General features: G+C 34.7%; 1 protein-coding gene across 46 annotated transcripts in view; it reads right to left on the bottom strand.

Moving 5' to 3' along the window:
* MAP2 (microtubule associated protein 2) overlaps nucleotides 1-22,313 on the bottom strand; it is a 278,816-nt gene that overhangs the window by 60,302 nt on the left and 196,201 nt on the right. For all 46 annotated transcript variants that reach the window (XM_076005881.1, XM_020288234.2, XM_012751467.3 and 43 more), the window contains one exon: nucleotides 14,818-15,102. In XM_076005881.1, the coding sequence (XP_075861996.1) occupies nucleotides 14,818-15,079 (262 nt within the window). In that variant the 5' untranslated portion in view covers nucleotides 15,080-15,102. The remainder of the gene's footprint in view (nucleotides 1-14,817; nucleotides 15,103-22,313) is intronic.

Below are 22,313 nucleotides of genomic sequence, written 5' to 3'. Positions count from 1 at the left end.
ATCTTTGCCTAAGAGCTTTTTCTTCTGGAGATTTCTTCCAAAGATTTAGTGATCAAGACAAGTATAAATTTAGTTTATGGGGAAAACACATGTAAGGTGAAGTTAGTTAATGAAGAGAATGTGCTTAAGATAAAGGAATCACGATTTTATAAAGTTCAGTTCTGAAGGGTACTTAAATTTAAGAGAACTTATTTTGCACCTGCTATAGACAATGGAGCTATGCTTAGTCATTACGGGGAACAGAAAGATGAGTAAGACATGGTGTTCCCACATTTAAATTTTGTTGAAGGGGGGTAATCTTGTCGAAGGGCATGTTTTGCTTGTTTTTTAAGATTTACTAATAGTGGTCACAGAATTTGACTGAACCCTTTATAGTCACTCACATGGTCCTCTTCTGAAATGCAAACTGGTGAGCTAGCATTGTGAGTGTAGTGTATCATTATAGGAGAATTTCCTTCCCCCACCCCTTTTTTCCTACCTCAACCTATATGCTCAAACCCACAATCTTATTTAAATTACACGTTTATGTACTCAAATGAAGTCTTTAGAGCTTAACAGCATTTACATTTGCACAAGGAGGAAAGTGTAGTAAATGAACATGATTATCCGTGAAAGGATACCATAGGTTACAGATACTATATTATGAAGTCAAAAGTAATTAGAACAGCACAGATCAGAAATAGTACCTATTGAAAAATTTTGCTTTTAATTTTCGGGACCCAGCTGGAAGTAGGCAAAAAAAAAAAAAATGTTAAGCAGAAGAAATACAGTAAATCATGGTCAAGCACTGTGGTTTACGCCTATAATCCTAGTACTCTGAGAAGATGAGGTGGGAGGATTGCTTGAGGACAGGAGTTCGAGACCAGCCTGAGCAAGAGCAAGACCCCGTTCTCTATAAAAAATAGAAAAATTAGCCAGGCATCCGTAGTCCTAGCTACTCAGAGGCTGAGGCAGGAGAATCACTTGAGCCCAGGAGTTTGAGGTTGCTGTGAGCTACGGTGACCCTACTGCACGTTAGCTGGGGCAACAGAGCAACACCCTGTCTCAAAAAATATAAATAAATAAAATAAAAAATAAAAAGAAATACAGCAAATCAATACAGTCCCAATCCAGCTTTATACTTATCTTGTTCTAATTTAAGGTTTCTCCTGCTGGTGGTGTTGGGAGTTTCAGTGGAATAATATATGCATATTTATGTTGTTTTCAGCCCACATAGTAAACATTTACTAATTAACTAAAATTGTAATATTTTATTGATCTTAAATTAACTCGACAAAGAAAGATTCCTAGGATAATTTGCTCTTTGGAATTTTCAAGTAGCTTTAATATCAATAAATTAAATATAATAATTATAGCACTGAGGGACTTGACAATACCTTTAGAACTTTGAAATGCTCTGTTTTGCATCTTGTCACAACCATTACAATGTACTACTTTTTGTAGACTTGTGGGAAATTGAATTATCTTATGCATTGTTTTGAAACAAATAAAACTGACAAAGGAATATAGACGAGACATTATTAATAATATTAGTGGAGAAATGAAATATCAATAAAACAAAGAGAACTTGACTAAATTCACTCTTAGAAAGAGTAACTGTGAGATAAACAAAATATAAAATATTATGTGTGTGATTAGAAAATCAGTAGTGTGTGTGTATTCATGCATGTGCCAACACTCATGCACATAAAGGTCTCTCTATGCTTTTAAAGTTTGATCTGTATTTGGGGACTGTGGTTTCTTATGGAGAAACAAATGCTTCTATGGCTGCAAAACCTAGGAATGCCTGAGACAGAGGATACAATGGGAAAAACTCTAGATTTCAAAAACATGTCATTGGAATGAAACTTTTGAAATATAAGTTCTTTATATGCCTAAAATAGTCTTTACTAGTTACCCCTGTAAACTTGGATATTTCTTATAGGATAAACTAAGTTTGTTACAATAAAATGGTAAAAATCGACAGCTTGGCTAACTTTTGTTTGTTCCTTCTATCTCATCCCCAGTAAAACTTAAGCAAATCTTTGGAGGTCTTGTGACCTAGAAGCATATGAAATTTAGAATCCAGGTGATGGAAAAATCACTTTATTCACAATACATTATACAATACACTCAGCACATGGGGAAACAAACATGACTTCTATTTCTATATAATTACAGTTTGCTTAAATCTCCTTTCCTAACATATTTCTAAGAATGAATGTGCAAATAGTAGCAATCATCAACCTTATATGTTTTCTTCTTAGCAAGTCTCTCATGAACTATGAATGTTTTAAATAAGTGATTGGGTATCTTTTATAACTACCTCTTTTATTTTTGCCATTGTAGTACCTATATAAAATATTGTCCATAAACATTCACCTGAACATATTTGTCAGACTTTGTCACTACTAAATAGACATAGCAATTCTTTATAATTTTCCAATTATAACTGAATATATATAACCAGAGAACCATATTTTGATAACCTTATGGGGGAAGGTACAGGGAAATCAATTACACTATAAAATTCTGAAAACTCAAATACCCATGGTGAAAAAAAAGAAAGGCATAAAGTTAAACCATCTTTCTATTATTCTTTAGTAATAGAATTCTTTCTATTATTCTTTCTATAATTCTTTAATAATGTTGTTAAATAAGAGCTGAGCCATAACACAAGATAAGGGCAACACCTGCATTGGAAAAATTCTAAATAAGTAAAATTGATGTTAAAGACTTTTTGCCTGGTCTTTCTGCAACAAAATCAAGAGATTTCGCAAGATCTTTTTTAGTAAGAAAAAGTGTCAAATCCAATGTTGTATTTGTACTTTGATGCTATTATGATACTAAAACCAAAGGCTTTCATAGAATTTTTTAATCTCTTCATGCCAAAAATATTCTAAAATAAAGATGATTTCTTTTGTGTACTGTACTGATGAATACATCCCATGCAGAATATTATTCAATGAATTTCTCTCCAATGGTAAGCTATAAAAGGTTCATTAAGACAAACAAAAAATAATAACTATATAAATATATAATAATAATTTTCTCTCTGATATATAAGGAAAATTTCTAAATCAGGACTTGCACCCTTGTTTTTCAAAATGAAATTACTATTTTATTATGTCATATATAGTAGCCCTGATCACAAAGTGGTTGACCAGTTCCTGCCTAAATAGCTTAGTTTCTCTGATTCCTTTTCTTTCCCCTTGGTAGTTCATCAATCATTTTTTCTCAACTTCTACAGAGACTCCCCCACCCTACAAAATGTTTTATGTTAGTTTGTAATTTGGGTTTGTTTTCCTAAAGAAAACATTTTTGTAAAAGTGAACTCTTATGGAATCAGAGCAATTTGTTGTTTCTGCTCTTTTTTTCTTGGATGGTTCTGAAACACAACATTCAACAAACAGGCAGGAATGACTTGGTCAGCAGCCAGTGGGTGATCAAAAGCTATAGGAAGAGAAATATGGTTTTAATGTAATCATTATAAGTGTCTTACCTGAAATTTTATAGACCAAAATAAAAGAAACACCTCAACATTTTAATTAAATAGAGTTTCCAAGATACTTTTTAAAAAGCAGATTTTGTAATTTTCATTTCCCCATAGACCTGGTAGAGAAAAGCACTTTGTATTTACATGCTATAGTTTTCCCACATTCAGTTGTATCAGAGAACACAAGAGAAAGTTGAAACTTTATCATTATTCAAGGCTCAAGCATTTCTAGTTAGAATTGAGGAAATGCTCAATATCTTAAAATTTACTTAAAAAAATTAAACATAATTTGGGAGAGTCTTTTCTTCACATTAAAAATATTAAATCCAAACTTACCCAGTGATTCCAATCATAAGATGCTAAATTATCAGCTAGAGTAGCTTCAGTTCACCCTTAAAGAGTACAATCCAACTAGAAAGGAAACTTGTGTAATCAAAACAGCCAAATTCTTGAGCAGTATTTTTGATGTTGTATTTAGATCATATGTGCAAGTTAAATGTGGCCCACAGAGCATTTCAAACACTATATTTTTCTTTGGCAGGATGGCAGATATTTTCATGAGAGCAGGGGACAATGTTATCCCAAATGAATGAACTTTCTCTCCTGAAATGTGATTCTAGTAACTGGCTACTCTATTTACTTCTGCATCAATTCTTTGCTTCTTTTCTTATTGCAGTCAGAACTTATAAGAATTAGGTGAGAACTGGCCTGGAAAAAATATGCTTATATGCATTGTGATCTCTACCAAGTTAGTGCAATAATTTAGAGAGAAAGCTACATTTTCCATGTCAGCATCCGTGTTCCAGTACAGCTCCAAGGAAAGCAAGTTTATTCCAACCTTTCTAATGCTTTAGTCACATCTCTAATTTTCAAGTTGATGAGAAAAAGAACCAACAGCCAAATTTTAAATGTGGGCATTAAGATGCAAAATGCAACAGGGAGAAAACGTAACTAATAAATTGACTTATTTTTTAAATTGCTTGTAAAAGTAAGTTGATTGTTATTATTCTAACCACCATTAGTTTCCTCTATGAAGAAGAAGTCCTTTAAATACCGAAATACTTAATAATTAGAAAATGTAAATGTGAATATTTTTCATTCAAATATGCCAAAAAGAAAAGAAAGTTATGTATCACAAGAAGGTTTTTTTTTAAGTAATCAAACTAAATAAATATATAATTAAAATCAAAACATTTTCCTATGGTTAACATAGAAATTTTCCTATTAATTCAATATGGAAATACTGTTTACTACCTAAGAGCCTACATTTGCAAATTATTTTATAGACTCAAAGATGAAATAGAGAAATAAAGAGCAGTAGTGATATTTGTTCAGACTAACCCTCAAAAATAGGATACATAACATCTCTGTCTCTAAGACGATACTTGTAGATTCCTTTAAAGAAATAATATAATTAAGTCCATGGCTTAGAACATCCATTTGCTTTGAGATTTAGATTGTACATTTGTCAGAAATGAGATTAACTTGAGCTCCTGACCTAACAATCCTTATCTTATAGCCAGAGGATGAAAAAGAACACACGTTATGGAATTCTGTTTGCAGAATACTTCAGTGGCATTTTCAATTCAAGCCAATTATAGTATTGGCCTCCATTTTGCAGGGATGAACATGAAGTTTTTCAATATCTATGTGCTTCTTAGTGGTTAGATTATAAATGTCTTTTAGAAAGGTTATTTATCCCAACTTTTCCTTTTCTTTCCAGGTCAGTAATTTTCATCATTAAGAAAATATCTCCAATTAGATGTCTTACTGATATCTGCAGCAAAGACGTATTTTCTTTACTCCTAACTCCCATTCCCACTTTTCAGATCATATCAATTCTTCCACCATATCCTTTCACTACCATATTTTGGAGTTCCTACTTAATTTCTGTCTGTTTTAATCCACAGTTTACTTTGGATCTTGCCTCCTTTCCTAATTTCTCAATTTGCCTCTTTATTTCTGGTATTCCTTTCTAACACAGTCTTTCCGGCTAACGTATGGTTGGTTCATGCTCATGCTGTGGTATAATTTTTGTAGCACCATTTTGTTTACATGATTTCCATTCTCACAACTGTACATGGATACTAATTCTCTCTTCCTTATTTTAATTTAAAAAAATACTTATGAGCACGTATGGTAGAATGTAAGCACTGCATTATATGCCAAAAAGAATAGAAAGATGAAAAAAGCACAAGTTTTACCTCAGAACATTTACAACCTAGCGATTGGGATAAAAACAAGTAGCAAGTAACCTCAGTAAAACGTTTGCTACGATTAATGCTATTAGCTAGATATAAAGAAGGCACTTGCTCAGCATAGGAAAAGACTGATTTTAGAGAATAAAATGTACATTAGCTTTCTACCTTTGCTTATGGACTTCTGAGAACGTTTCCTGTAGGGCTGTACCCTTCCAAATGTTTTTCCATCTCTTGTTGGATGTGAATGAACCTAACCACCACACATTGGTTAGGCAAAATGTAACTCGTGTTGCAAAAGAGAAGGTTGTACATCAATCAGAGAACTGACCCTTCATGCTGAAGATGCGTATGCAGGAATCAGAGGCATTCATATGCCAGCACTATCTTGATCTGTGTTTGCAAATAAAAAACTTGGACTGAAAAACTTGAGGCTAATTTTCAGGCTGCTAAAGCCGAATCTTTAATAAAGATGATTTTTCTTTGAATCTCAGTCCCTCTCTTATCTATTCATACCTATTGCTTTTCTTTTTCAAATTATGAGCATTTCTGAAATCAGCTGGTATTTTACTCTTATTTCTGTGTTCTAATAACCATGGAGCATTTGCATATTTGTTAAAGGTTGCATGAGAACCTACGGCATATGCTTTCCTCTTTCTTTGCTCATCAGCTTGGCTGGTTTTTGAACTGTAGTTTCTATGAGTGTTGCTGAATGGTGACTCATTCAGTGAGATGAGCTCAATGGTGAGCCAGCAACACACGGTTCAGTGTCCTTTCCCCCCAGGACTTATGATGCCAGGTCAGATAATGCTGAGACTACCAGGTCTGCAATGCAGCACCAGTTGTTCTGTTCATCTGCTCCTGATATGATTTCCAGACTCCCCTGACAGTCAAAGCACGTGCTTTTATGTAATGTACTAAGGAGCAGTGAAGTGTGAGGGAATGAGAGGAAGAGAAAAAGGTTTGACACACTGAAGCAGAAAGAGTCGGTTTATCTCAATAGCTTGGGGAGGAAAGAGAGAAAGTGATGACTGCTAGGTATGCCTGAGTCTGTTTACTAACCCCTCTGCTGCAATAAAATCAAACCCAAAGCCAAACCTCACAGTGGCATTTGGTATACAGTGGCAAATATTTTTCTCAGACATATACAAGCAATATAATGAAAGAATGTATACTTATCTTTCACACATTTCAAAGAAACACATTATTGTTTGATGATCATATTCTCAAGATATTTGAGCAATTTATTCATTCAAAATTACTATTAAACCTCTTTTTTCTTTTCTCTTTTGTGAGGAGAGAATACTTAGAAATACAACAGGGAAAGATAAAGGCCGTGCATAATCCTGATTAAAACAAAGGCTTAGATTGTCCAAAAATGAATCTAGAAGACTCAGTTCTGTTACTGATTATTTTCATCTGTTCACTACAAATAAAAAAGATTTTAAAAACTGTTTAGAATTTTTCTATAAATGGAAATTATTTTAAATCTCAAAAAATTGGAAAACATTAAAAGAAAAATATGATGACAAGACATGACAGTAAATTACAGAAGAGAAAACTTGATAAGATCTTGGAAAATACAGGATAGGAGGAAGGGCCCAATGAAAAAATGAAATGATAATTAAGTTATATTTATACTCAAAAGCAAACCAGACAGAATAATTTTTACAAAGAAGACTGAATTGCTCTTAGCACAAATCTGCTGCATTAGGACTCAAATTCAACAAAATAAATTTTAAAGTGTCAGCGGACCAAAGAATCCGAGAAAACACTTTTTTTTTAAGTGCTTGTGATGTAGTTCTGACATTTAGCACAAAGCAAGACAAGAAATGAGACTAATTTCCACAGCACATGGGAGGAATTTTCTTGAGGAACACACACAGGAGTAAATGTGAATGCAAATTAACCTTAGTTTTTAAATATCACATTATATTGTGTTAGAGCCTTGCTCTTCACAACGTGAAGTGTTTGTAGGCAATTAAAATTCCAAGGAATACAATCATACTTCAATTTGTTGAGTCATTGGGTGTAATTGAAACAAGTCTTGAGAAACCAAGTTTTCATGAAAATGTCTCATGAAAATCTCATCTTTAAGACTGACTGAAGAGTAAAGATATATTTTTATGTGACAAACTACCCTATAACTGCATATAAACACAAAACTTTATCCAGTGCCCACCTTTTCCTCCAATTTATAAAACATCAAAAGCTTTAGCTGGCAATACCTACTATATACAAGCTCATACCCTGCCAAGAATAAGAGACGCAATACTTTATTATAATGTCCACGTCGTAAGCTATTCCTAAATTAGGTTCAGACCCTTCTACTCATCAACAAGACAAGCAACATATTATGACTGAAGCTAATACCCACAACCTGCTTCACCTGGTAGAGAGACCACACAGGACAAAACAAACGTGACAAATACAAACCTCGTGGAACTGTCTTTTCTGTCAATCCTTGTCTTTCTCACTCTTTCTAGCCCCAGATGCCTAACCTTTCGAAAGAAAACACTGAAAACATCCCTATTTTCTGTCCTCATCCATCGGTGCCGCCAGGCCTAGACGCTTTGCAGAGAGGCTGTGCGGTTTTCTGCAGATCCACCCTTGAATGCTAAATAACTCTGCTGTGCACACTCCTCTCTCTGCGGAGCTCAGGGAAATGGCAGCCGGAGCAATGAGTGGTTGGCATGGCAACAAGGAAAGGAAAATCTGCAACCTCTTGCATTGTTAGACAGCTTGTTTATTTGCTTTGGGGGGTGATGCGGACGGCTTTAGTCATTTTGCAGGAGAAACGGTTCTGCACTATTTTCCTTCATATAAATTAGTATGGTCTTACATGTAATAGGCCATATTTTAAATGGGATGCTGACGCCTATTAGTAAACCTTAAATCTAGAAATGGAGGCAGGGAGAATGGGAGAGGTAAGAAAAGGTAGGTTTGAATTTTCTGAGATTGAAAAGGAGAACAGGGAGAAGCTTAAATATGTATATTTAGCTTTTTCGCATGCGAGAGATGCCAAACCTGTTCTCCATAGTGTGTTTTCAAGCTTAAATTTATATTTGCAGCAACAATAAATTTGTAGATCTTGGGCTGTTTGTCATTTGGCTGCTGGAGTTATGTGGATATTACAGTGCAAGGTGAGGCTTTACAAGACACAGCTCCCTTGGTAAGCTCTGGAAAGGTGACTACCTGTAACCTGGAACAGTTTTTCCAGCTCTCACCTCTTTGGCAAGGGGTAGATCTGGGTAGCACAGCTGGAAATGCTGGGGAAACAAAGGAATCCTGGGAATGCTTGGTGAATAAACTGAAGAAATGCCCTTTAATCTTCACATTTATCTAAGGAGACAGCTGACATCGGCTCTTGATGGTCACAAAGGCATTTTACTTCATATTATGAGTAGTCTTTCTCACTGGTGTTCAAAGCCATTGCACTTTAAGATCACCCAAAATCACCAAAGCCTGATTTTAAAAACTTTAATGTTTTGGTATTTATAAACATCTCAGAGCTGCCTCCTTTCTTCCTCCACTCAGGCTGAAAACTGGGAACAAAATTATGATTTTTTTTGTATTGATTAAAGTTACATGAGTGTTACAGTTCTGCAATAGAAAAAGAATTGTCCTCTTTGCCTATAATTGATAACCAACTGTGCTGCTCTCAATCTGGCAGAGTGGGGTGGTAGAACAAGCGTTGGTCTACAACGTGAGAGACTTGGATTTTGGTTGTAGACATGTGATCACAGATGGGTGACTGAACTGGTAGAGGGGAGGAATGTAAAACATCATCTCACTGGTCCCTTCCAGCTTTCCATCATATTATCCACAATTATGCCAGAGAATTAGCAGATTCCAACACTGTTTTCTAAATAGACAGATTCTGACACTCGCAAAATTAATCCTGAGAGCCAGAAAAAAAATACTCTCATCTAAAAAAGTTTTGAAAGCTTTTATTTATGAAGCCAAGTAATTTATAAAATATAGAAAAAAAAAATCTCACACTACCGCTTAGGGGTAGGACAGTTCGGAAGAAAGAAGAGACATTGGATTCCTGAGCATTGTGTTTACAATTCAACTCCCTCACTTTCTGACATGTAACACTGGGCAAGCCGCTTAGCCATTCTGTGCGTTAGTCTCATTTGTAAAATGAAGACACTAATGACAGATATCCTCATGGAAATCACCCCCCAAAATAAAATGAAATAGCAGATTGATCGCGCTTTATAAACTGAAGAGCACTATGGAAGTTTGCAATGTTATACAAATTTCCAAGCTGAAGTTTTATGTACAGTTTCAAAATATGTTTTAAAGTGATCCTTGAGGGATAAATAGGAATTAGAAAATCTGTTCCTCTCTTTAGATGAAAAGCGAGTGACAGCAAAATTATGACATTTTTAAGAGCAACGTCAAAAACAGAACCACGACTTTGTTTGCAGATCCCTGTTTTTGCTATTAGAAAGAATTGAATTCAAAATGATTCTATAAACATGCACAGCAAAGATAGGATTTGATATAATAGATAAGATGAGGTCAAAAATCCGCTACATTGTTAAGCCATGTGCACAATGACCACCAAAATCAATTGTTTTTTTATGGCCTTAAAATGTCATTTGAAAGGCTATTTTTTAACTTTGCACTTTCTAAAATGATTTTCATTCACTGTCTTACAAATTTGACAAGTCATCCCTTTTGTCCACTTACAAGATATTATCTTGATATACATTCTAACATGAGTTGGCGCCCCAACCCTGGGTGAGAAACTTAAAGGCGAGGCTCCCAATTGTCACTCAGAGTTGGAACTCTGTGAGGACCAAATGCATTCCTCTTGCTTTCTTTAATAAAGATAAGGTAGAAAAGAGAGGAAGGGATCATTACGAGCCATTACTGTTATTATTCATGCTTTCGAAAACAATTTAAAAATGATGCTTTTGTCTTATTATAACAAGAGCTTTCCTAAGTGGCTAGATTCTCAATAGTTTCACATTTCTTTTTTCCTGCTTCTGTGGAATGGCGTCTGAAAAGGACATTTTAATGGTAAGAAAAAATCTTAAAGAATCAAAAATTATGCTATTGTTGAAAAAATACTTCTATACATATTTTTATGGATTAGTTTTAAATTGTAAGGAAAGAGACACAATCTAGAAGAGTAAGCTATAAAGAAATAAAATTTAAATTATTATTTCCTTCTAACATTCCCTATTCCCTCACCCCCCACCCCCTGTCTCATTGTATAAGATCAAGGATAAGCTGACTATGAATTTGCTCCTTTAAAAATTATTATGGGCCATAAAAGAAGGTGAACCCTGAAAGGGTGGATGAGGGAGAATAAAGTAAGACCCTTGGTTGAAGTTAGCACACCCTGATGAAGGAAGGAAGGGGGAGGAAGATACTGATTGCAATTCATTTATCATGTGATCTCTTTTCTTTTTTATGAATAAAAAAGAAACAACCTTGGGGAAAGGATTCATTTCTAAAAATGAAGAGAAGGCTATATAGCAAAAAAGGGAAGTAGAAAAAAGCTTTTTGGATTTAACCAGTAATGGCCTGGACACCACAACATATAGCTGAGGACCTGATGTCACTGAGAATGCTTTATGTTAACAATGTCCTGAGAAATGTCCTTTAGAGAGAAAATATGCAATACACTGGTAGATTGTATGTGAAGGATAAAAGAGTGAGCTGGTATATAGCTCCCCAGTTGTCTTTAAAATAATCACATCAAAATTTAATGCCAAATCATATTAGTGGTCTATATCATCAAAGGACAGCATTTTTTTTTAATACCATATTTGGGATTTAAGAACATTTCCTTTTACTGGAGATGATTTTCATTACACAGTTTGTGAGATAGTTTTCAATAAACCATGCAAGATAAAATTTACTATTTTATTAAATTTGAGTTTGGAGAGAAATTTCATTGCACATTAACTTATCACCAGAACATCCTCTGTAGGTATGAAGAAATAATATTTTACATTTCCCTTTTCCTACAGCTTTCCACACATGCATATTTTATGGATTCAATACTTAGCCTGTTATTTCCGGAGGGAATTTACTTTAAAATCACAGCATAGTTTGGATTGAATACATCATTCTGGTTACCCACAGCTGACGTCGTCACCAAGTACATACATATAAAACCCTTTATAATCAATCTCCCAAAGGTAATATAAAGTTGGTTTGATATACATTAAACTAAATTCAAAATTAACTCTGGATGCTCTTGAACCCATCACTTAAAAGAAACATCTCTTAGTCTCTTTTAAATTTATATTCTTTTCTCAAGGAAGCTGGCAAGGACACACTGACCTGACAAACAGATTTTTCTGATGCTCTTAAATACTTAATTAAGACCACTGAACAAATGAAATAGTGAGTGATTTTGGTTCTCTGCTGCTTGACCAAGCACACTATAGTGATTTTTTCTTGAGTGTTTTAAAAGCCTCCAAAATACTCAGTGAGAGTCAACTGATGAGAGAGTCCAAGGGAAAAAGTAAGAGCATTAATTTGAAAAGGACTTTCTTTCTTCATTTTGCATTCATTCATTCATTCTTCATTGATTCGCTCCCTCATCAAACATTTATTGAGTTCTGGAGGTGAAGGAAAATAATGCCAGGTGCTGCAGGATATAATGATGAGAAAAATCCTAGCCTATCATATTATCTCTTTTCTTCCCCCACAACCATGACACTGTGACCTGCTATCATCCCCTCAGGCTGCAATCCTTTCAAAATCCTCTTAGTGCTCCTGACACCCAAATCCCACCCTCTTCAAGTTGTGTTATACTCAGCTGTAGAAAAAGTCACTTGATCAAGAGTACTATATTGTCCACATGGATACCACCACTACCACCAGAAATAATAATAACAATGGTGATTAATAGTTATTATTTCTTGAGCTATTCACTTTATGCCCTTTACCGGCTTATTTTAATCTTCATTGTAACCATGAAAGGTGAAAATAGTGTTTGTATTTCATTCTCAACCATGGTTGAGAATTCTCAATCTATTCTTACTGATAGAATGTCCATGCCCGTTGGGCACTGTACAGCTCCTCAAATCCTTGAATCATATTGGACATTATCACCCTCTTTTCCTGTTCCACATGGATTTCTGCAGGGTACTTGCTGTTAATCAGAATGACTGCTGAAAACCCAACTTTAAAAAGATCTGGCATCTTCAAAAGGAAGATAGTGTGATCTAATATAGAAACTGTGAAGCACCTGGACCTAACAATTCATACATCTGACAGGAGTATCACTGTGCCTCCCCACAGTATTTACAACATTTGGCCACACCCCTACAAATTTGCTGTGGTACCCCAAGATGCTTCTGAGCACAATTTGGGAACTTTGGCTAAATAGAAATAATCCCTCTTCAACTTTGCCTTTCTATATTATTCATTTGGCACTTACACATTTTGCTTTGTATTCAACTTAATTGTATGCACAGGTTTCACATCTGCTCCCAGATTATCTTGATCCATGAAGTTCATGGACCATTCCTTGCACACACTCTGACTTTCAAAAGTCATTTGAAATGCCTTTCATATTTCCCTATTAAAATTTAGATACATTTTTAAACAGAGTGTACAGCTGATAAATGTTGCTAATTGATGGGGTATAGAATACCAATCTTTGAATAAGTAAGTGATAATATTTCAGGGTAATTAACCTTTCTTACTACCTGTAGTTTATTTACTCTTTTGGGGATAAGTAACTGTCTGTAAGTTCAAATGCACTGAATTCTGAATCACAGAAAAAAGGAAAATAATGCTATAATGAAGGTTAGTGTTCCTCTATGCCATTAATGCTATATGCTAACTATGCCATTTATGGTAATATTACTAATGATAGAGTAAAGATAACTATTGGTAGAAATCATACTTTGAAAAGAAGCACTTAAGAGTAGCACATCTTATCTTTTCCTGGTTAGAGCTGGAACCCATACTACTAAGTGAAATATCCTAAGAATGGAAAAACAAGCACCACATATACTCACCAGTAAACTGGTATTAACTGAGTAGCACCTAAGTGGATACATAGGTACTACAGTAATAGGATATTGGGGAGGGGGAAGGGGAGAGGGGGGTGGGTATATACATACATAATGAGTGACATGTGCACCATCTGAGGGATGGTCATGCTGGAGACTCAGACTTGTAGGGGGAGGGGGGAAAAGAGCATTTATTGAAACCTTAAAATCTGTACCCTCATAATATGCCAAAAAAAAGAGTAAATTATATTATGTTCTCCTTCAAGCATCTATATATTATTTTCAAAACACTGTCTGAGGAAGTATTAAATATTTCCTATATTTATGTGTGTGTTTGTTTTCTTTATTTCTCTTTGTCTCTTTTTTCTTCTCTCTCTCTCTCTTTCTCTCTCTCTCTGTGGAAGACTGGGGAGATACATTTTACAATTCTTTTTCCTCTAAAAAGTAAATAGCTTCTAATCAGTCTATTGATTTAGCTCTAATGTCATTTAAGAGAACCAAAAAGAAACTGAAGTTTATGAAGCTCTCTTTCAGTGAGTTAATATGCTGACAGTTTCTAGCAAAACATACATACACTGAGCCATTTGTCTGTAAAAGTTAATATGATAAAAATTAAATGGAGAAATGAGATTGAGATTACAACTAATTTGGGGGAATTTCTGGCTAGTTGACATGATGTTTCTCTACTCTTTTTTTTCCTGAAAGGTCTTGTTCTAGGATCCTGGTCATTGCCTAGGATGAAGTGCAATGGTGCAATCATGGCTTACTGCAACCTCAAACTCCTGGGCCCACACGATCCTCCTGCCTCATCCTCCTGAGTAGTCATGACTATAGGTGCTTGTACTATGCCCAGCTAATTTAAAAAAAATTTTTTTTTGTAGAGATGGGGGTCTTGCTATGTTGCCCAGGCTAGTCTTGAACTCCTGGCTTCAAGTGATCCTTCCATCTTGGCCTCCCAAAGTGTTGGGATTACAGGCATGAGCCACTACACCTGGACTCCTTCTCTCCTTTTAGCATCTATTTCCTCTGATTGACAGAAGTTTCAGTCCTAGCACTGGTAAGAGAATCAGTGCCATAAATTAACTCTCTTTCAGACCATACTGTCTTAAAGCACAAATCAAACGTTGGTGACAGCAGAGCCCTTAGTTACCTGCTGTTTCTCTGTCAGCTGAGGTCAGCTCTCCGTTGATCCCATTCTCTTTGGTATTTGAATAGGTGCCCTGTGACTCATGTTCTCCAAAGGCACCCTCTTCATCCTCCCTGTATGGGAATCCATTGGCGCTGCGGACAAGTCCTTCCCCTGCCCCTCCTTGATCCTTAATCTCAGGTTGATGTGGGTGCGCAGATGCCTCTGTTAGTTGAGTTGAGGTCCAGTGAGGAGCCTTTGCTTCATCTTTCCGTTCATCTGCCATCCTTCAATGCCTTGCAACTTCTCCTGCAATTGGAAGAGGAAAAATAATAGCCACGACTTTGGGGAAATCTTATCTGATATTAGTAGTACCAAGATAGCAGAAATTTGTAGCACACCCAGTGGTTTTCTATGGTCAAAGAAACATGTATGATAACCTACGTTTAATATCAGGAGCTACTCATTGTTATACCTCCTTGGTTTTTATAGACTGTTTCTAGAATATTTATTCTTTTAATATAAATCACCATCAGTCTATGTCTACTCTTTTTTTTATAACTAGTATTTGACATTTAAATACACATCTTAATTAACTTTCATTGACATATAATGACCGTATGGTAGAGTCAAGTAATCCTTCTGCACAGGCAAAATCTGCAGCATGAGAAAAATGGTTAGAAAAAGGTGGGAAGAGGAATGACAGAGGGAAAATTATTCCACGTATGCTCTTAAAAACATGACTCCCAGTGAAACATAGAAAAGATAATGGCCAAAATATTAGCCCTTTCAGTTTTAAAGGAGTTCAATTCAAGCCAGAGGTGAAAATGCTTTTCTGGACACTGTGAATTAAAAGAAAGACAGTTTTTAAGTTAATTTTCTCAACAAACTTTCCTGAACCTTATCTATAGATTAAGAGGGAATGACACTTTCTATTAACATAAATCTTATGGAGAGAAAGGATGAGAGTCCAGTAGCAGGTCTATGTCCTACCTTTTGACATTATTTCATAGGTAAGTCAAATAAGAACTGAAAAAGTTAAATTATTGGCATATATCAGAAAGCTATAAGTTATAGCAAAGAATGAATTAGTCATGGAGGAGGCACCTTATACATGTTATGTGTATGGCAGACATTGCACAACCTTCTTTCATAAGCTGATGCTACTAAGCTTAGAGATGTAGTTGACAAGAGGCGATTTGCCACTCAGTTTTGGAAAGCTGTTGCCAGAGATATAGCCTCATTGATAGCTTATTGTGCCCACAGTAAGGGCGAGGACAAAGGCAATGACTGTCTTTGATGGTAACTAAAAACATCTTCCCTTTTTCTAAAAGTAACTCATGCAAAGACCTCCAAACAAACAAACAAAACAAAAATTATATTATGACAAATCCACTTCTTACTACCAAGTTCTTTTTGGAGACATTACAAATAAATTAAATTGTTAAGAAAGGAAGCTCTCCTACCAGATTACTAAAAAGCATATGTCTGTTTTTTACTGAATTTTGATGCTATCCTCAGTTCCCTGTTTTTCTGTTCCTGCGTCCCCTCAGTTCCTTAAGTATGGCCTTTTGTAAAATCTGAATTTTACAAAACAAATCCTTATATATTTATTAATACCTTTGTGTTCATCTTTTATATCATATATTTTTAAAATGAATGCATTTAAAATACCAAAGAATAAAAAAAGTTTCAATAAAATAATCATCCCACATTGACCAGCACAATTAGCACATTAGTAAGACATAAGGGCTAAATTGATGGCTGCTAACATTCATGATTTAGTTCTAACTTCCTCCACCTGACACCACCTTGCACCACTACCACTCAAGGCTGGTTGGTAAGAGGTTGTAGGGGTCAAGTACGTTAATCTGTTACCAGCTTTTGACAATGGTGCATTCTGTTTCTGTCTGAAATGGGATTTGTGAATAGTTGTCAAAAGCTGATGACACACGCATTATGGGGAGGAAGACCACAGAGTTAAAGTGTTCAAATAAACGTGGGAGATGCTAAGCTACATGGGTATGTATACTATGAGCCTTCTGAAAGCATTTGCTATGCTAGTTGACATTCAAATCTCAAGGAGAGGCAGTGATGTCCAAAGCATGCCAAACAAATTGGCCACAGAACCTTTTTTCTGATGCCATGTTTATTAACATCTCCAAGAGGATCTGGGAAATATTTAGGTTTCCACTTTAGCTCATGTTTATCTCTGGGAGTTCTAGCCACTAGATATTCAAAGTAAATTAAAAAATATAAGCACTCACAACTCTCAGCTAAATTTGGCTTCACCCACCCTTCAACTCCACCATAGGATTTTCTGGAACAGATTTCATTAATGACCAAAAATCTTCACCCTGAGCCTAACAAACCAATATCTAAAAGGTGGAAAGCATTACATGGTAATAATCACTCACTTAAAATATTAAGATAATCTGTTGTTAAGAGGGCAGGAATTTTAAAAGTGAATTCTTTAATGTTTAGTGTTTTAGAGTTTTTGATTTTTTTTAAATTAATCAATACAAACAAATTTTAGAAAGGAAAATGGCTGACTAGCCACACTGATTTCACTTCAATGGCAGAGGCACAAATCTAATTTTTTACCTAAAACAGCATCACTTGAACTTCCTGATAAGACTATTCAGGATAACACTCCTTCTCCTTAAAATGTATGCAGATTAATCAGGTATTACTTTCTAATTTGTTGAGCTTTTGAAATGTACATAGTCTAACCATCTATTAAGTGGTGATCATTTTAGGAGATTTCAAGCTAGGATTAGCATTGTTCTGACAAACCTACTTTGACAGAAAATATGACTTGGAAAGATTGCCTCAGCTCCAGGGAAAAGCTTCTTGAACAAATAGAGACACTATTGGTCACATTCATTTATAAACAAACATGATGTTATTAAAACATTACTCATAAAATGATAAATTTCACTTAGATTTCTAAGCAAATTTTGGGGTCACATCATCTCCCTTGTTCAAAATGCTATTTTCAACATAGTTAAAAATGACCACAGACTCCTTTAATTTCTTCTTTCTGATATAATATTATTTTTGCCTGAACCTCTGTGAAAACCATGTGACTGTGGAATTAAAGATGACAAAAAAGCTAAGAAAAAAAAGCAAATCCTCTCCAAATCTATGTAAAAATATATCTTGTAAGGTACCAGGAATTGTAACATTCCATTCCCACTGTGTAATGGGAAAGGCTCGCCTCTCTCCAAATTGCAAAATATCACAGATCTTAACAGCTTCTAACTGTCAAAGAGCTGGGCATCCCCTACACAATCTCTGCTTTGATAAAGCAAGTAGAGAAGCTACCTGAACTCTTCTCCCTCTTCTCTGCAATGCCTAGCTTGATAATGTGAGCACGGAAATCTAAGACCAAAATGTTGATTTACAATTTATAATATATTGCAATGGGACTCTTACCTGTTAGAACTAAACACCAATGCCAATATGAATGGGAATACCATTATCTGTAATAGGGATTTTTTAAAAAGAAGTATAAGAAGTTCAAATTTCTATTTATATTAGGATGAGATACTTCACTTGACTTTATCGAATCAAGACTATTATGTTATATATTACAGGGCCCCAGCATTATTTCCAATTAAGATAAACAATTTGAAAAAAAGGTAAAAGAAAATCTCCTGCCACCAGAAATGTTAGTCATTAACCTCAGTTGTGAGCTTTAATCTTTACTACTCTTGTTGTAAAAATAATTTTATCTTGGTATTTGAGAGTTCTCCAATGACAGACTTATTTCTTCTTCTAAAAGAAAGTAAACCTTCAGTCCTTAAAATTCCAGCTTTTTCCCTCAATAAACCTTAGATCTGGTTCTCCCATTCTAATGTCCTTGGCAAGCATATGCATGTTTTCATACCAACTTCTGGACCACTAATCACTGCTACACTCAGATAATTTCACTGATGCATAATTATGAAAAATATAAGATTCCTTAGTGTTCGTTGATCTGTCATTAACCTTTGACTTCAATGACATGAGACAAAATATGACACTTGGCATTGATCAGATTTCTAACCTACTAAGGATTCAACTTGCATCATATCAGCATAATAAATTGCTATAACCAGAATAAAACAGTTGTTCTACAGATTAAATTCAAAGTTGAAATGGTATATGGATTAGTTTCTGGTCTATTTAACATATCTAAAATGCTTCAATTTTGTTTTTAGGTAGACTTAATGCATACTTGTTTAATATTGCAGAGTAAAACAAGTACTTTCCTCCATATTAATTAAAAGTTTTTAGTACTATGAATTATGAGTATTATAAGTAGCCAAATCTCCTTATTAATTATAGGTAAGAAACAGAAGCAATAGAAGAAAGAGAAAGCAAACAAAAATGTGGAAGGAAGAACAACAGTAACAAAAAGAACAGAATAACAAAAGGAAACATCCAGTTCAACATAAAACATGGTTATCATGTTAATTCATGGTTTGGGACATATATATTCCAATTTTCAACTATTTAATAGAAAATTCTTTTTCTAATATAATAATGTAGGCTCTTGGTAGCTAATCAGTAGGTCTGTCAGTCATCACTGTTATTACTTATCAGATTTCTAGAGTATTGATTACAATACTCTACAACTGCAGTTCTATTGTATTGAGATTTAAATGCATTTGCTTTAAAATTTTTCCAGGCCTAATATTATAATATTCTATGTTTCAAAACTTTGGGATTTTACTTGAGTATCTGTCTAGTTAATTATATAAATTCATTCCTTGTGTCAGAAAATATTTGGACTTGCACACAGGCAGCCCAAAAGTCTGCCCCCAAATCTGTAAAATTGCTATTGACATATTGACTTTTGAACATGATTGATCGTTTATATAAGGTTCTACACAATAAATTACTTTTTTTTTTTTTTTTGAGACAGAGTTTCGCTCTGTCGCTCCTGCTGGAGTGCAGTGGCATCATCATAGCTCACTGCAACCTGCAACTCCTAGGCTCAAAGGATCCTCCTTACTCAGCCTCCCGAGTAGCTGGGACTACAGGCATGCAGCATGACACCTGTCTAATTTTTTTCTATTTTTAGTAGAAATGGGCTGTCACTCTTGCTCAGTCTGGTCTGGAACTCCTGACCTCAAGCGATCTTCCGGCGTTGGCCTCCCAGAGTGCTAGGATTACAGGTGTGAGCCACTATGACTGGCCAATAAATTAATTTATATTGGAATTTAAAAATAGTATAGCATGTGTTTTGCTTATTTATAGTAATTTTTAGACTATCAGGTTCCCATATTTGTGCATCTGTTCCCACATTTTCCCTTAATTACCAGAAACTTTAATGCTCTGCAGTATTTAGTTCATTCTAAGTCTTTGGTGCTGTATTCTGTTTCTTATTATATATAATTAATTGTAAAACATATCAACTCTTTTCTGAAACGAGATAGGGTATTGATTACAGTACTCTACAACTGCAGTTCTATTGCATTGAGATTTAAATAGATCACAAATAAATAACTCTACATACTGCCTTCCAACATTTTACATTAGGGTATTGTTCTTTTGAAAAAAAAGACATGATATTATTTAGCACACAATAGCTCTTATGTTTTGTATGTAAAATATATGAAGTACAAGATAGACATAAAATGTTTTATAAAACTAATATTTTAGACCTATTAGATAGATGATAGGTTAATGAACTCTACCAGAAAAAATCTGATTTCTTGGAATAAATAACATTATTTAGTTTTTTAAAAAAGTATTTCTTCTTTGTCCATCTTCCTTGGGATACTCTTTTAATTACCATTCAAGCAAACACTGCTAAATAAGTGAATAATAATTTTAAAATGCCAAATGACTTATTATATTGGAGATGTCCAAATCATACACTTGTGTTGGTTTCCTGTGTTATAAAACTGTGCACATTAAAATGTGATACATTTAACAGCTAGTTTAAAATAAGAAGCATTTTCACCTGGACCTCCATCTATCATTGGATTGCCTAAATATTTCACATAAGAACAATTTTGATATATTCTGATGGTTCCTGGATTTTATTTTTTAGAGCAAGTGACAAATAGTTATATTTGTTTAAGTGTATGAAAAAGTAGTTCCTGGGCACATATGCCCTGAGGGCTTGCAGACACAAGAAAATAAGATACAGCTGTTGCATTTCCTATACTATTTAAAGGGAAGAAATAAGAAGTAGGCAGAAAGGCCCAGAAGAAAATTTCCTTGACAGCTCTGCCACCAATCTGAGCTATTGATGAATTTATTTTCTCTGGGCAAACTCAGGATTAAAGATGCAAATCAGAGATACATTTTACTAAAAAAGAAACCATTTTCTAATTTTGTACCTACTTAAAAATTTGGAGTTTTTCGTATCTTGCTCTCAAAGTTTGAAAAGGGTTATGCAAAAGTAAGAGGCACACAACCTAAACATGATAGTAACAACAACAACAAAAGAAACTATTATAGCACCATTAAGTCATAAATTGGGCTCCAGATATTTGTTGAATGTATGAATTATCAACTTCCTACCTTGAGGTAAACACAGGGTGAAAGGTTCTGTCTACTGTGGATATTTGGCCAATACTACCCTGAATGGGTAAGAGGAGAATGGTTTTGAATCTAATTTTCAGGGCTTTCGTGGTGGAAGAACTGGAACTCAAGTTCTAACTCCACTTGGAGCAAATGGAAAATAACACCAAGTAAAACAAACAACTAGACCTGAATAAAGCCTAGTAGACATAATAGAGAACATGTGATATATAGGTTTAGAAATGTCTTTAAGATAAACTATTTCAACTCATCTCAGAAAAGGTTTTAAAATCATGAAACTGAAATGCTGTTTGGTCATCATCTATTCCAATGTATCTTGACATGTTTTCAGCCAATTACGTCCAATATAGAACTAACAAATTAGAATTTCTAGGTGTGGGGCTTGCAAGTTGGCATTTTAACAAGCTCAGCAGGTGACTCTGATACACTAAAAGTTTAAAGAGTTGAGCTTCCATCCACGTCTGCTCCACAAGACTTCAGAAAAGAATGAGGAGTGACAGAAATACACACATGAAACAGTCCTGTAGAATAATTGAAATCAAGGGTTAAGACAATTACGATGATGGTCACATGACCATTCTCACAAATATAGGTTGACCCTTTCATTTCCTTTGTCCAGGACATTTATGACGAGTTGCTGGAGTCCAGTCACAAGACAGACTGCTTTTATTCTAGCTTAGAGGAAATAAGGCAGCTTTTTGTTGTGCCCAATTTTACTTAAAAGAGGTAGAAATATCTTACAAGAATGTTTAAAATTACGCTTTGTCTATGGTAAAAAAAAAAACACAAAAAACCAAAACCCTACTTTATGTTGTGGAAACAATGACTAGTCAGCTCTGGTCAGTTCATCCACATCTTCAAATTGTCTTTAGAATATTTATTTTAGACACTCCTTGGCATTCATTCATGGTTCATGACTGAAGTATGCTTGCTTAAAATACCTCAAACTGAGTTACGATTTTCTTTACCTGTTAGAT

This window comes from Microcebus murinus, chromosome 8 (genome assembly GCF_040939455.1).
Source record: "Microcebus murinus isolate Inina chromosome 8, M.murinus_Inina_mat1.0, whole genome shotgun sequence".
NCBI classification, from domain to species: Eukaryota; Metazoa; Chordata; class Mammalia; order Primates; family Cheirogaleidae; genus Microcebus; species Microcebus murinus.
This window is presented reverse-complemented; position numbering and strand designations above follow the sequence as displayed.